The sequence below is a fragment of the Sabethes cyaneus genome, chromosome 3 (assembly GCF_943734655.1).
Source record: "Sabethes cyaneus chromosome 3, idSabCyanKW18_F2, whole genome shotgun sequence".
In the NCBI taxonomy this organism is placed as follows: domain Eukaryota; kingdom Metazoa; phylum Arthropoda; class Insecta; order Diptera; family Culicidae; genus Sabethes; species Sabethes cyaneus.
The window spans coordinates 34,183,760-34,201,122 of NC_071355.1; the positions used below are offsets into that span (position 1 = coordinate 34,183,760).

General features: G+C 38.3%; 1 protein-coding gene across 1 annotated transcript in view; it reads right to left on the minus strand.

The window, feature by feature from the left end:
* LOC128739455 (uncharacterized) overlaps window positions 1–17,363 on the minus strand; it is a 203,793-nt gene that overhangs the window by 107,324 nt on the left and 79,106 nt on the right. The window contains exon 6 of the mRNA XM_053834941.1: window positions 357–508. Within this exon, the coding sequence (XP_053690916.1) occupies window positions 357–508 (152 nt within the window). The remainder of the gene's footprint in view (window positions 1–356; window positions 509–17,363) is intronic.

A 17,363-nucleotide genomic window follows, 5' to 3' on the forward strand; every position in this document is an offset into this window, starting at 1 on the left:
TTGTAAATTTTGTCAATTGTTCATTTCGTCTGAAAATGCATTCAAAATACAACACCCAACAAACTTAAATGAAATGAGTATAACTTCCAAAATATAGAACCATCTCGTTTGTAAATTGTAATTTGTAAAACAATTTAGCAGTACTTTTAATTTCATTAATTTTCCATCTCCTTCATGTACACCCTGCGCACTCTACTTCTCCGCACAAATAAAACACACTCCTCGTGGAGCATTTTCATCCCAGCCTTTCGACCGCATGCTACCTATCAAGGCTCCGAGTGAGACCGATCGAATGTGTTATCTGCTTGCAGATCGGGTCAATCCCTAATTCCGGTAACAATCACCATCGGACTTACCGTTTCGTGATGGCCCCGCATCTGGGTGCTTCCCTTCCACCAGGTGATGGTCGGCGCCGGACGGGATCCGTGCACCTCGCACTGCAGATCGTACGTGTGGTTCGCCGATAGCGGCCGGTTTTTGCCCTGCAACCGCACCAGCAGTGGTCGCACTGTAAGAAGAAACAGAAAAAAAACAAACGGAAATGGTTTGGGTTGAATGATAATTTGATGAGACTTTCGTCTTCGTTCGTGGATTATTATTATCATTGTTATTGCGCTGCGTGAGTGGAGTCGAGTCGAGTGGGGTGGCGCGAGAAACCGTAGAACGATTTCTTTCCTAAGCGTAACGAGGAATAACAGGAAATGGAAAAGTTGCGGAGTCATTCGGACAAATCCTGTTGAGATTATCTAATGGAGTGGATTTTCCTTACACACTTCCCACCAAATTGCTCAAGTTCATCATGACGCACCAGTCTTGCTTATGCCTCGCTGGATCTGTCGCATGCCTTGTTCGGCGCGTCGATGTTCATTACACTCAAGGACTATACTTGCTACTCCGGCTGGTTTGCAGACGTTTTCCGCCTAATCCACTAAAATGTGATAATTCAGCATTGAAGTGGAGCGAGGCGGTTTTGGCGAAGGAAGAGAGAGGAGGGAGGACTGAATTGTAACAGCGTTTTACCATTTTGAACCATGATATCGTGGATTTGGACGACAGTAATTGAAAAGTTCCATCACTGCTGCCTATTTTTCCGGTCTAACGACGAGGACGATGACGACAACGGCGGCGAATACTAGGACAATGGAAGGCGAAACCGAAGCGAAGAGGTAGAGCAGTTTGGGAGAGGAAAATATTTTTCTAGAAGACCAGCACTTTTTCCACCGCAGAGCGGCACGCACAGCCCGGCAGCGGTTGACTGAAGACGGAATCTGATAACGATAATGATATTGGAAATGGCAAGCAATAGCTCAGTTCGGAAGCTGTTTGCTGATCTTAGCTTCCGCCGTTGCTTTGTCGAACGATAATATTGATTTTTTGCCGGAGGCAAGCTATTTCGACCACTTTTGAGCCGGCTGCAAACACAATCCTGAACTGGTTTGTGGTCCTTGCTTGCCTCGGAAGGGAAAAAAAGATACGAAAGGCAGAAAAAAAACCGAATATGAAAGGCCGCACTGACTGACTGTTGAGATAGCCCCAAAAACGGGGAGAATTCAATTAGAATTCAGCAGCAACCAAACCACACGGCCATGCCCGCAGTCTCGTGCCTATCGTACGATTGCGAACCGAAACTTGCTCAATTAAAAAGGCACCCTCCGGGGTGATTGCTTTGGATGGACGGACCGACGGACGGACTGACGAATGAACGAATGAACGAACGAAGTCCGCAGTTTGCTTTAAGTTTCAAATGATCCATCCACAGAGTGAGGCGCAGTCGTGAATTGCCAAGACAGCGCAAAAACCCTTTTTCGACTGGATTCAAAATGTTTTTCAATCATTTTTCCGAAATATTAGAATTGTTGTTTTGTTAAACTCAACTGTACAGATTGAGAACAAAAACTTACCACAACCATCAGTATAGAATGAATATAGTTTCATATTTTAATCAATACCTAATATCAATATCCTACTTATATTTATTTGCCAAATGAGAATGGAACACGAAATAAAAAATATGTATAGGAAATTAAATTGAAAACGTTCAATATCCGAAGACGTTAGAAAAGGAAATTAAAAAGTTAAACGTAGCGACGAAATAGGAAAGTGAAACAGGAAATGGAAAATGGGAATTGAGAAGAAAGTAAATGAAAAAGGGAATGAGAGTAGATAACAGGAAAGAGAAATATGAAAGAGAAATAGAAAATGAAAAATAACTAACAAAAAGCAAAGCCATGGGCTTAAACGTCTTTCTGAGACTTGACCCTTCTTTATCGATAGACTTCACGACCGGCTGCTAGAGTATAGGACAGCTACGGGGCTAGTGCAAAAATTCTACTGAACTCACAAATCCGAGAATAAAATGCGAACGCAAAACGTCAAAAGGATAACAGTAAAGACAAATGAGTGAGGTAAATTAGATAGATAAATGAAAAAGAGAAATTAGGAAGCAAAATGGGTAAAGGGACTGGAAATAGGTAATAGGAAAAAGTGAAGAGAAAAAACGGCAGAGGAGAATGAGAAACAGGAATAAGAAACAGAATGAAAAAGGTGAATGAGACACCAAAATAGTAAACTGAGAAACAAAATATGAAAAATAAAATTAAAAAAATTGAAAAGATGAATAAGATAGGAAAATGAGAAGGAAACATTCAAAAGCTGAAAAAGCTCAATGGGAACAGCAAAACTCACTCACGAAAGGAGAAGTGAGAAAGGAATATAATAAAAAGAAATTGGGATGAAAAATGAAACAAAGAAGAGAAACATCTATAATGTCTGTGACAAAGTTGTTTGTATTGATATTTACTACATCTTTGCGGAACGCATCAAACCTGTATCCTTGAACATGTGAGAAAATAAATTTCATATTTTACTTTTAATGGGAAAAATCACATAATGGATCCTGTCAAACGAAGGTTTTTATATACCAAGAAACATTGCCAAAGACACCATATGAAAAAAGTCTCGCGTTTCGGCGTAATTTCACGCGATCACGCATTTCGCTGTTTGGACCACTGTGGAGCCTGATCCCTGAAGGGTTAAGACGCCTGAAACGTTCATTTGACTGTTCAAGTGACCTCAAAAGAATCATTAAATAACTCAAAAAGAACAAACAAAAAATCTATTTTTGGGGCTGATATAACCAGAAAAAGCTGATATAATTGGGTAGATATAATCAGGAGCAGATATAATCGGAACCGTTCTGTAGTTGTTGAACGCCTAGTGCACATTGTAAGTTTTCTTAACATTGTGCATTTCAACCGATTTTAATTTTGGATCCGATTAAGTAAAGGATTTTCCGTAGCTAACTTGTCTTATGGAGCAAATAAATCAGTTAGGGTCATACGTAAACGTAATCCATGCTTTATTTCGAGTTTTTAAAACAATTCTATCTGCAACTGCTAAACTTGAGCTAAACGTCGGGAAAGTAGGCGAAAATCCGCCATAGACGAACTCATCCAGCATTTTAGAATCATACTGGGATATTGTTCCTAATTTGAAATATTACTGCATTAAAATAGGTACCCAAAGAAAAAAACAAAATAAGATAAAACAAGAACTGACACTTACATCACAACCATAGAATTGTTCTCTGGTACACTTTTCCAGTACGGTTTACTTTCAGGACATCATAATGCTCGAGGATTAGAACGCATAATGAGACAATGACCAATTGGAACGAGGCAACTTGGTCACTTTTTTGACGTAGGACTACGTCTTTCAAGAAGGTAGCGGATGCAGGTAGTGATGTCCGATTTTCTCAGTTAATCGATTAACGAGTAATCGAATATTTTTTTAGCAATTGTTATTCGACACGATTAATCGTCTGTGATTAATCGGGTAATCGACCAAACTTCGATTACTCGTTGTGTATACTGCCGCTACTCGCATAACAGTCCCATTTATATAGGAAACTCCATAAAAAATGGGACTGTTATGCGAGTAGCGGCAGTATAGGTGATGGATAAAGCATAGTAAAAATCGAACACCGTTGCATTGTAACTCTCTTGCTGTTGATAGATTTGAGATTGTTGACAGCAGATGGTTTTCAATATTTTTAGATAAAAATTCATTGAAATCCTGGTTTTTATTTGTAAAATCATTTTCAATGAAAATAACTTTTTATCTGTATGTTGGATAACTCATCCAACAAAGCTGGTATCCTCGCTTTAGTTATTACTGACCTGTCCTGTAAAAACAAGTTGTATTGTAAGTTTAGTACGCAGTAGTTGTCGAAATTTGACTAATGAATTTTCAAAAAAGCTTTGGCTCAAATCAAATAGAGCAATGATTTGCTTGCTTAAGGATTCTTTAATTGGGCGGTTCGTTAGTCGAATAATCAACTATGGGCTATGCTCCAACTAAAAAGCAAAACACATCCACATGTACGCGATCCGTGTGACTACGAGAATGAAAAATAAGTTATTTCAAATAACAGCACAGAAACCGGAAAGCAGAAACCAGCGGGATCAACCAACAAAACTAACATTTTAAAAATTATTCACGATGACAAATGTAAAAAGAGTTACATCTGAACCTTTTCGTTCTCATGCGAAATACCATGCATGCGAATGCGATGAGTCTGTTTTCCTTGCCAAAGAGAGTTTTAAGTTTGTTTGCACTTCACTTACACGGAATCTCTATGCCGAATTGTCCAAACCGTCAAAACTTGCGTGAAAACGGTGAAAACACAAACAAAAATATTTCTTTCTCTTTTTTTCTCGCACATAAAAGATATCATGGATATCATGGCATGGCAATCCGTCAAAAAAAGTAAAAGAGATCGTTTACTGCTGGCAAAGCTGGCTGGCACCAAATATTTAATTTGCGAATTGCGACTACGAAGGTAAGGTGCTGCCGCCTGGATAAGTTTAGCAGGGTTTCGATTACCTGGAAAATCAGGAAAAACCTGGAAATGTCAGGGAAATTCGTTTCAACCTGGAAAAGTCAGGGAATGTCAGGGAATTTCATTTGAAGTCAGGGATTTTTGGCATGGGAAGAAAATATACCGGAACAAATATCTGGCACCTTCACATTCAAGGCCTTCGTGAATGGCCCAAATCAAAAAGAGTGTTACACGTTATTTTTACTCGCTTGCAACCAATCTAATATGTGCAAATTTCTCAGAGTTTCGAAATTTTGAATTTCATGAATGTGCGACTGACCTGCTTTAAATCTCAACTCACAGCACAGAGCCAACAACCTAATTGATTATTATCAATATCTTTTGAAATCTTCGATATTTATCGGATATTTAGACCAAAAATTGTGTATAGAAATCTGCTTATTTTGTACAGAAAGGGGCATGAAATAGCCATACTATCAAATTTGGTCTATAGATAAATCCAAACTTCCAGACCGAGATCGGACTGTAACTAGAACGAGGACTAATCAAACTAAACCAAGATCAGCCTTTGAAAATTTACTACGATATTCAACCTGAACGGGCCAGAACCCGGACTTTAATTTTTATTCTCATGTCGATCACTCGTGAAAACCTACGCTTATTGCGCATTCGTATGAAAGACCATTTCAGACTCAAAATTCTGATTTAGTCTAACAAATCAGTCATATCTTTGAGATTCGACGTCGATAGAATGGCAAACCCGTTTTCCTGAATATCAAAAGCTAGCAGCAAGTAGGTCGAATAAAAGCAGAAGGTCAGGTTCTAAATAATACAATGATGCTGCGATGTTCGTTGAGTCACTTGGCATCAAAAATTGTTATATTCCTGGGGAATTATTTCCTCAAATTTTGATAGCGAATCGAAACAGCTGGTCAGACAAATTGGGTTTTGAGTCCGAAACTATCTTCAAATTATGTTCTAAACTAAAGACCAGCTTTTATGCTTATTGTTTTGCATAGTTAAATGTTTGAAGCGGATTTATTCCCATTCATTACATGTAACATGTTATCTAACAGGCAAAACGGCTCATCCCGTTGGCAATTAGATAAACCAGCAGACTATTTCATTTTTTCCTAAAAGACATCTTGCAATTTTTATTTAGCTCAATGCTTTAATTTCGATGTGCGTTAATTAAGTTCGAATTAATTTTAATTTTGCAAATAGAAATTTTGCATGAAAAGATGAATTTGAATTAAAAAGAAAAATGTATTCACTAGGAAATGATAATTCAAGAGTACAACAAATTAAGCCAAATAATCACTTTGCAAAGAGAAATTAAGAAGATATTTTGCGTCTGGAATATTTCGAAATACACCTGGAAAAACACTCCATCGACATCTCTATATCGAACTGCAGTAAACGTCAGCGACAGCATGTCCTGGGCTCAAAATTTGACAGCGGGCCCAAATCAGACTGCTGGCAGTTGAGTGAAACGCAGTGCTGACACGCTATCTCATTTTCGCACACACGAGATGTTGGCAGCGAAAACATGGTTGCCTGCCAATGGGGTGTGGAAAAACCTGGAAAAGTCAGGGAATTTTATTTTCGCTGGATAATCGACACCCGAGTCTATGAATGAAGCAAAAGCAAGATAGGAATTTCTTGAAGAGCGCAAGAAACAGAAAGATTTTAGAGCATTCTTCTCTCACACTCACAAGCATGCACAAAAATCTGAAGATCTGACATCGCTGATGGCCAGTTCCATGAGGGTAAAAGAGATCGTGTATAGCTTCGAAGTCACGACAAGTTTAATTTGAGCTTTTCGTTAAAATTACCATATGGGCTTCACGTCATTTTGAGTTCAGCAAGCATAAAACTCAAAAAGCAGTATTCGTGTCAGTAATCGATGCGAGTGTAATCGATTAGTTCGATTATGTGTTAGGCGATATTCGATTAGAAATTATTCGATTATTCCATGTTGTAATCGATTACTCGATTAATCGAGCGATTACCGGACATCACTAGATGCAGGGTGTCATTCCAAAAATTCTTTCTCGAAAAGTGGTCAGGTTTTAAACGCTAATAGCTCAGCGGTTTTCCGATCGATTTTCAATATTCTTACACCAATCGATCGGAAAATCTTCTAAAAATTGACCCAAATGAAGAAAAGTATGGATTCTTGATGTTGAACTATTGAAAAATTGAAAATAATGAACCTATGTTTTACCAGAATTGTCGCTTCGTAATTGGTTGTTGGAAATGACGTCATCAAAGTGGAAACGCGTTTTCACGCTTCGGCTTATAATTCAGTCAATTTTCAATAGATTTCCAGGATATTTACACCAATTGATCGGAAAATCGATTTGGAAAATATTGAAAATATAGCAAACTATTTCAATGCGCGTCAATGAAAAATTGAAATAACTCTAACTCGGCCGTACTAGAAATTGTCACTTTGTGATTGGTTGGAATAATTTCCAATTATTGTCGAACAAGTCATGGTACAATTCAGGATGCACCGAGAAAATTGATGGAAAGTTCCATTTAATTCTACTATAATTATTGAGATGTACCACCAACGGCGACACTAGCGGTGAGTCGGTGACGCAGTTGTGCACGTCTGCAGTTCCCGGTCGGTCGTATTCATCGGCTGCTGAGGAAAGGAAATTATGCTGAGCGTGTGTTGGAGCTGGAGCACTCGTTTCGCTGTCGTGATGTAATATTTGGCTGCTGAAGTTCTGGAATTGGCAGGAAATATGCTGCTCGAGACAACGAAACGATCAGAATTATCGTCACTTGCAGCTGGCCATTCGCAACGACGAAGAGTTGAACAAATTGCTGTCCGGTGTAACCACTGCTCAGAGAAGTGTTTTTCTGAACATCCAAGCTGTTTTGTTGCTGCCCAAGAAGACGGAAAAGAAGGCTTAAATTTCCAGCATATCACGTCGACAAAATGTTCTTTTAAGGACGAAACATAATGTTCATGAAGATTTGAGGCATTTTCGCTCACTGATTTTAATTTTATTTAATTCGATTGATTCTAATTGCTCGCTTCTTATCAAGTAATTTTAACCGATCACCTCTCGCGGTTCAGTTCGCTTGTTGCTGCTGGTTGAGTTGGCCGTCTCGGAAGGTACCAAAGCAGCCAACAAATATACCAGCTCCAAGTAAATGTGTTCGGTCAAGCGTCAAAATGCATAAAGCCATGGGTTTAATAAAATGAAATAGTTTTAGTAACATCTTTTGCACCTTCATATAAGAATTTGTTCGTTCTGCAAAGAACGGTTTTCGGTAATTGATGAAACCTAGGAAACTTGTAATTTAGGACTTTTCACTCGGTTTTCTTTAGTAACACAAATATATCCATCACCAATGCTACAGTAGTAATACGCAACGTAATTTTTCTTTGGCAGCAAAAGGCGAACGGCTCACTGGCAGCTTTGCTCCTTTGCTCAGACTGAAATTGAAATGCTCCATTTTATTTAACGTACATGATAGAATGAAGGACCATGAAAAATAGGTGTGACCGACATTTTATTTAACGTACATGATTGAATGAAGGCCCATGAAAAATAGGTGTGACCGACCGAAAAATAGGTGTGATGCCAGGTTTTGCTGAAGGAAAATCCGTAGTTTTACCATCTGTGTTTTTATCACAGAGGAAAGGGTTATAAATTATCAAACTTAGTCAAATTTTAAATCAAACTTTTGATTTGAAGTTTGACCGACACTTGTTCTTCATTTAAAGGTTTGTTAGCATAACGTGTTTCTCAGTTTTGCTGACGTGACATGTTTTATCGCATAGGTACTGTTTTGGATTGTATTTGAAAGAAATGAATACTTTTTTAAATCAAATCAGTTCATGATACATTTCAAATTTTCTCTATATTATTCAAGAATGCATACTCTTGACTGTAGTCATTCGCCTTTTGACTTTGTTTTTCCGTATTTCATCTTTTATTTTTCGTCGTTTGATTATTATACGTATTTTGCCGCCCTTTCCTGTCACCTTTTTGTCGTTTTTTTTTCTTTTAATTAGATTATAATCACTTTAACAGCTTAGGTCATTCGTGATTTCTGCGAGACGGGAATTTGAACCTGAGTCTTCGGCGTGAGAGGTGTGACTACACCGTGTTGACCCATCGTTCTTGTTGTTTTTTAACGTTAGGTGGTTGTTCTACGTTATGTTCAACATATGGTGTTCTGTCATTGTCTTTTTGTCTCTTTTCAACATTGTTTTGAAAATTTTTTATTGCTTTTTGAGGTGTTTTCGGTTTGATGGCGTCGTAATTAGTATCTTTTTTGGCAAAGTCACTGTTTTACTGACTTGTTTCTTCAGTCAAAGGTATATACCCAAGCAACAATGTGAGTTTTATTGTACTTTTATGCCGGTTCTCATGACCAATTTTGGTTCTAAATGCCATCATAAGAATATAATAAAACCCAAATTGTTACTTGGGTATTTATAGTCTTTTTGTCGTTTTGTATTGCTGTTTTTTAGGCATTTTTGTCACGGTTTTTAACCTTTTCTGGTGTCTTTAAATCGTATTTTGTCGTCGTTTGTCTTTTCATCTACTTGTCTTCACTTCTGCGTTATATCTTTTCGGTGGCATTTCACTGTTTGTTCGTCGTTTATTTGCTGTCTGTCCATCATTCTTTCATCGTCTTTTCGTCACCTTATCGTTGCTTTTACAAAACCTTTTCGTCATCTTATTGTCATCGCTTTGCTGCCTTTTCTCCATATTCGGCGTCACATTATCATTTCTCTGTTGTGTTTTTATTGTCCTTTTGCCATCTTTCCATAGTATTTTGTTTTTTTCGACATTTAGCCACCTTTTCTTTATTGCTATATTTTATTTGTATCTTTTCATCATCTTTCGTCCTGTTTGTTGCCAAGACAACAAAAATGTTTTCTTTTTCTTGTCCTTTCGTTGGGCTTTCGTCGTCTTTTTGACGACGTTTATTCGCCATCAATTCGTAGTTATTTTAGCATGTTTTATCGCATGTTTGATAGTTTTTTAATGTCTCTTTCCCATTTTTGTCGTGTCTTTTTGTCGCAGTTTTGGAACTCTTTTCGTCGTCTTTTTATCGTATTTTTGTCATCTTTTTATCACTGTTCCATTGACTTTGAATCACATTTTCGTCAACATTCCGCCATCACTGCATTGTATTTTCTATATATTTTAGTCGTCTTTTCATCGCTTTTTGAAGGTTTATATGTACAAGCGTTTTTATTTATCGCGTGCGTAAAAAGAGCATATTAAACATTAATACATATAGAATAAGGATGTCTTCTACTTGATTATAAAGAACAACCTTATTCGCTTGATTTTGAAATTCTATCGCACTACAATAATCAGATTAATGAACTGCCAAAATCTAGTAATAAAAGAAATGAAAATACTTTTCCATTTTGTCGTACTCTGATCAAGAAAATATCAGTATTACTATAAACGTAAATATCACTACGATCAGAAAGCGAAAGCAGAGAAGTGGAAAATTTTATGCCATTAACGCATATAATGATGAAACTTTCTATCTGCCGTCAATGTCAAAAATGCTAGTTCTTCTTGGCAGCATACTGCTTATTAAAGTAAACTATTCTGCTCGCTTTTTTCTCTCAGAAAGAATAAAGTTATGCTTTTCGAGAAATCATTTACTGCATGTAGCGTACTTTTGCTTTTTGTTACTAAATGAAACTTTCATTTTTTTCCGCAAAGTTTATAAAATCCGTAAATTTGAGCACTTGATCCGTAGGTCCGTAGAAAACTCCTAAATCCGTAGAACTACGGATACATCCGTCGATCTGGCATCACTGGTGACCGATTCTTGTCGCTTGCTCTGGTACCTAACACGAGGTAAGCCGGCGAACAGCATTATTCAAACGCTAGCTGAGCTACTACCAACATTTTATTGGCATCTTTTGTCTGGACGCGACAAAGGAAGAAGCACCAATCGCAAGCGAGTCACGCTCGACTCTTGCACGTCTGCAGTTCCCGGTCGGTCGTGTTCATCGGCTGCTGAGGAAAGGAAAGTATGCTGACCGTGTGTTGGAGCTGGAGCACTCGTTTCGCTGCCGTGATGGAATATCTGGCTGCTGAAGTTCTGGAGTTGGCAGGAAATATGCTGCTCGCGACAACACAACGACCAGAATCACCCCACGTCACTTGCAGCTGGCCACTTGGAGTGGTATTTCATCGTGACTCAGGACCGTACACGAACTGCTTCGTCGATTGCATAGCTGCTGAGGCTTTCCGGTTGGTCCGTTGTAACAAGCTGTGCCTAGTTTGCGGTTATCGGTATTCCAATTTACCGAACAGAGAATTACGTTAAGTGCGTTAGTGCAAGCTGGAGTTATGATAATCAAACAATCGGTCCTTTCAAGGGCCACACAACGATTGAAGAGTTTATTATATTTTCTTGCCCAGTTAATACCATAATAACACAGGCAACGAGAGAAAAATTGAATTTTTCGCCATAGCGCACGACCAACAAATGACGGAAATAAGTTTTCTGGTCACAGGCAACATTTTCTGCGACTTTTAAAACGTCTGCAGGTTGTAAATGCTATATTATCAGTGTTCTTTTGTAAGCCGCAGAAAAGTAGCGCAAAATTTTCAACTTTTTGAAAACTCGCACGTACCGTCTACCGATTACCAGAGGAAAGCACTATTCAAAGTAGAAACAGATCATAAAAATTTATTTACTGTTTGGTTTAGTGCGACTTGGTTTCGTTTAAATAAAACAGATTCAATCAATTCATGGATATAACTACACCCAAAACTCGGGGAGAATATTTTGTTGTTTTTGAGCAATAATCTATTACTTTTTTCGTCTTATGGCCGTACATTAGACGAAAAGAGTAACAACCTAAAGGTAACAAGAACAATGACAGCTACATCTACGTATGCGTTTCTGCAATGAACCACACGTTCGCAAATTGCACTATATGTGCTAGTTAGAGATTAGTTCTTGTAGCTGTATTGATGTGATATTCGCTCATTACTCTATTCTTCACTAACTAAATTTAGCGCTAGCGTATGTGTACACTAGCGTCTAAATCAAGCAGTTGTGATTTTAGAAACCTATTTCCAGTTTCCAAACCACTCTTCATGGATCCATTCGCAGATCGACGTTACTTTTGTCCGTTTGCATCTTAATAGGGTATAATAACCAGAACAAGACGTTTTTGTACTTGAGTTAATTTCTCTTATGAGAGAAAAGTTGATTGTTGGTAGTTAATTGATTACCCGAAATGTCCAAAAAGTTGTGTTTACATCTTTAACAATATTAACATTAATCTTACAAACAGAATCTGTAACAAGAATTCTAACGTATTTACACGGAGAAGATTTGCAAAATGTGACATCTTTTGCATTGTAAATTGTTTACTAGATTTTGTTAAAAATACAATGATAAGTCGCTTAGAGCACTCTATGCACCATATTCGTGCCGATTTTGTTTAAATTGTAGCTTATTGTGCCGGCAAGGTTCAGATCAGTTCAAACTAGTGCTCGTTTGTTCAGTACGATAATGTTAAAAATTGGCAAAGCTGCTAAATTCCAAGATTTTAAAGTTTAGGTGTCAAAACGGTGTCACTTGAGTGCACAGTGTGCAACAAATTGTGCAATGAATGTACCGCAATTGTGATTAATGAGCTGAATAATGTAAGACATCGTTCCCTGGAAGGTGCCTAGCACAATGTTCTCAGCGACTTTCCCCTTCTAAAAATATTCGTTTGGTGAAAATATTGACATTTATGCATTAATTTTCGAACTTGGAAAATAAATAAATTATTAGTAAATAAATTTTTAAATTAAAGTGTATTTTATGTTAACTTTATCCTGTTTCAAGTCGAATATATACCAAACTAATTTATAAGCTAGAAAAAATTATATGTCTGGGTTCATAATATGAAAAGGGACTATAACTGGTACACTGAGAAAACTTTTCGTATAGTTTCTATGTGTTTCACACATAGATTTTATCCATGTGCCAAATAAATGAACTTTATGTGCCAAACAGTTACCATTTATGTGTTTTTAAAATCTACCTTTAAAATTTGCACATACTATTCATATGCATATAATTTTCATGTGTTCTTCTGGGCGGATTGTGTTTATATGTGGCACATAATAATCATAATGTTTTTCATATGGAAATTTTCCATTAGTTATGTGCGGATTATTTTGAGTGCAGATGAACCCTATAATTAAAACCGATTACATGTTTGTCATGACCAGAGCTGCTAGTATAGTGTAATTTTTGGAAATTAGTATTCGTTTGCATATCAATTCATTTTTTTCTCAGAGCGGATGATTGAAAACAAGCTCTATAGTTTATGTTTCCTAGGCAAAACTATATTCTAGAATTCAATGGCCGGTAAGAATAAAATAGTTTGCTTTGCTTCTTCCGCAAGGCTTACACAATAAAAGCAATGCAAACTGTTTTATATTATATGGCTCAATAGAACAATTTCTCGTTTACTCGTTCAACGTTGTACTTTGGCTGGAAAAACATACTGCAATTCAGTAAACAACCATGGTTTTCAAAATATCCGATAATGGATAATTAGCTGCTTTTTGTTCAGAAATTCTGGCCGCGCAGTTTTGCTCGTTCGTATTGGAATACGCAAACAAAACTTACCAATACGCCCACACTTTACAGATGCAAACCAGGGAGCTAGCAGGCAGCCATGTTTTGCAGCTAACATCGAACATATTGCTAGTCGGCAACAACTAATTTGCAAAATTTAAACAAATCGAGTAAGCGTTATTCTCTGCTGGGCTAGCATAGGAAAAGAAACCCCCACTCGGTTTATTTACATTTTTCAAATGGGCCCTTTTGAAAAGCTGATGCCAAAGTGTTTTCAAATGTCGGTCACGTTACTCTCTGTTATGTCCCATCTGATGCTCCTGTCAGTACGTGTACCAAATGGTTGCTTAGATGTTTTGATGATTGCACAAATGGTACTGCTGTCATCATCTTTACAATAAAAAAACAACGGACAGTTCCGGATGATAGTTTTCAGTCGAATAATTTTCGTCCGAATACGGCCCGCGGTTGCTGTAATTTGTTATAGAAAGGAATAGGGCTGCTAGTCCCCCGATGCCGATGGTAACGGTTAGCAAATTCAACTTACAACCCACATTCACATTCAGCGTTTTTGTATTGAGTGCTATCCAACAGTCATACTATGAATGTATATCAAAGCGCAGGCGCAAACAACAAACTGTTGGGCTGTATAATGTATACAATATGCATTAGTATATGTTATTATTCAACCGGCGACGAACGCTATTACTCTTTAAGTAACAAAGCTGTTACTAAAAGAAGAATTTTTCGTTATTCCTTTTAAAGTAATAGTTTCAAGTTTTGGGTGTACTAAATCGGTTGAGGATTGAATGTATACAATGTTACTACTTTGATAAACGTTACGTTTGTAGCTTGTATACATGAAGAATCGTATTATTACATACATGGATACATCCTACTATTGCTACAAAGAGACTTACGTAGTCCTACGTCACCTATGCGGTTGCGTCTTGTGCACAACCACTCTGATTTTTTTAAACAGAAATATTCGAAATTGCAAGAAATAAGAGGTATGTCATTTGACAATTTTGTTGTCCTTGTATGGGGAGCAATACGATCGCTCAGAAAATGTATAGAGTAATTTGACCTTGGAACTTTTTGTTAATTTTCATTATTTGGCAATTGGAATGCAATTTTAATAATTACCAACAATTATGAATTAACTGGTATGAAAACCATCAAAATACGTTTAGAATACGTTACCGACGCTGAATGTTGTCTGAAGCCTGAATCTAAATTTTGGATTGACACCCTGCGGTTAGACGTAGTTTTACGTGATAAATAATGTAAAAACATTTTTGTATGACAAATTGAAGCACACCTTGAAGCCAAAACGACTAGAAACACAAAATTTATGAAACAAGTCATCTGAACTTTCTATCAAAAAGAGCATTTTTTACATTCAATCCCGTGTTAACGGTTTCTCAACATTTAGTTATTAAAATAAGAGATTTTGTTGAACCTCATAAAAGTTTTTTTGGTTGACGGCTGGTGGTGGATAGCAAATAACAATAAAAATATAAAATTTATTCACTCTGTCATTTCGCGGTAAACAACCGCTGTAGACAGAATACTAAGCGGCTTGTTTGTACTTCGCATGCAAAAGACAATGCGTGGCTAACAAAACCCACGTAAACATTAAACAGCTGGTTCCGGAGAAAAGGCTCTGTCTGTATCGATCGTATTCCAGTCTCGTCTCATTTCTCAAGGTCACTCAGCTTCAGTCGCTGAAAGCTAGATGCAGCGAAGTGTGTTATCTAATCGAACTAAAGACGCCTTTATTTTGCTCGGGGTTGTATATTAAATTTTCGACTTCAGAAGAAGTACAATCTTTGACTGTCAGTGGCAGTATTTGCAAACTCTCACCAAGTGCCACAAGTACCTACATAAACCTAGCAGTCTTCACGCAAGTAACATCTTGCTCTCTGTCGTTTTCACCACCTAACCTATAAGATAAGGCAGACAGCAATGGAAAATGCAAACAGAGCAAAATGAGTCGAAATCTGTTTGGTTTTACTTCAGTCGAAAGTCAATTCGCAGCTGCTTTCGAAAATGGCAATCTCGGTTCCAGTGAAAAACGGGCACCAAAACTTGATTTATCAGCTATCAAAGTGAAACAGAACAGCTCAGCAATCCTCAGACGGCACACCCCCCCTGCCTACCCGGAGCGGGGCAGTGGTTTTCTCTTTTGCGGCTAGCCAAAAACCCATCCGATAGAACAGACAAAGCAGTTGCTCCGAAATCCACTGCGGTTACATTGGTCTAAGTAAATGCCACCACCAGCAAACGAGTGGTTCAATTAGGAACAACTTTTACTTGAAGTCAAGAACGTGACTAAGTCAACAGTGGCAAGCCCATTTTGGCTGCTAATACTATTTACTCGTCTTAGAGAAAGTTTCACTTTGCAGCATTGTTCGAAAAACATTACTTTACATCGAAAGCACCCATGTTTTCCATTAGAAATTGATTAAAAATTTAACTTGATTACTTATCGACTACTACTAAGTTTACTCTTACACAACTTAGCAGCAATGTTGTGAAAAACAATGCTCCAACAATCAGTAAAATGCATCGATCGTTTCCTTCGATTACTAGCTGTTGAAGCCGAAACCTGACCGGAGATTTATCTGCGTAATACAACACACTCTAACCGGCAACACCACCACCGAACCGCTGCTGTTCACCAGCGCAAGATATGATTCCACTGCTACCTCCCACGATGATAACATCCTCAACCAACCGGTTCCAGCAACCACACACTTGGACGCTCCACACGGTACCATTGGCACTTGCACCGAGCACCGAGCGAGCAAGCGAGCTTGGATAGCCGAAATCAAACGCCACACCAGGCGGTCAGTCTAATCTGACTAGAGGTGGACAAATACAAACCGGTCAGCAGCGCGTCCCGCTGGATTTCCGGAAGCGAACCTCAGCAGCAGGAGAAAAAACCACCGGCAAATGAATGGCCAAGGATATTCATCCATTTTCGTTTGCTTTCAAATTGCAGAGCGCAACCGGAGCAAAAAGCGTCGGAAATTAAATTAGGAAGATTGAAACGGGAATTATGGGAAATTTTTGCCCCCGGGCGACTTTGCTAAATGGCCATACCTCCGCACAGCCAGCACCACAGCGCGGCGGGTGAACCCGGCTACATAGCCCGTTGATGTTTGGGAGATGACCCGAACGGTACTGCCACGGACGGACTGTGTGTAATCGGATCTAAGATCGGGCAAGTGGCGTACTTCAAATCATTATTCCGTTAGCCGGAGTATACGGAACCGAGACCGACTCGGCTTGAAATTGAGTTTTGATAGCTAGGTTAAAAGCTTTTTCCTGCGGATTGGTGTTGCTCACTGTCAAAGCTTACCCCTGTCGACGATCTGTAGGCTTTTAACTGTGCCGTTTTCTCCGAAGGCCCGTCGCACCCGGGACGGTGGTGTGGTGAGGCATTAATGGCAGCACACAGCTCTGAATCTAATTGTCAAACGATGATGGGCGCGCGTTCGTCAAAGGGGCAATTTGCCGAGCAGCCTGCGAGCGGTTTTAACTGCGGCAGAAAGTGTTTTCTGTGCCGTTTTGCTGATTAAGACTTGCCGGAAAAGTGAGAGTACCAATAAAAGCAGTGAGCAATAAAGGTTCAACGGCGGAAGTTGGGGTAAAATTACAGTTATTTTCAAACATTATTTATAATTATGTTAAGCAACTTGAATAATCATTGAAGTCGAAATAATTTTATGAAACATGTTAATTTTCTGGATGGTTTTGTAACATCATTTAGTAATTCTATGATTGGCAGGACGGGCTTTGAACCTTTGTTGATTTGAAACGACTCCGCGACGAACTTTTGAGTTTGGTTTTCGAAATTATCTCATTGCTGCCCCTCATACGTTAGTGGACGCTTGTTCACAATTTTTACCGCTTCGGCTGT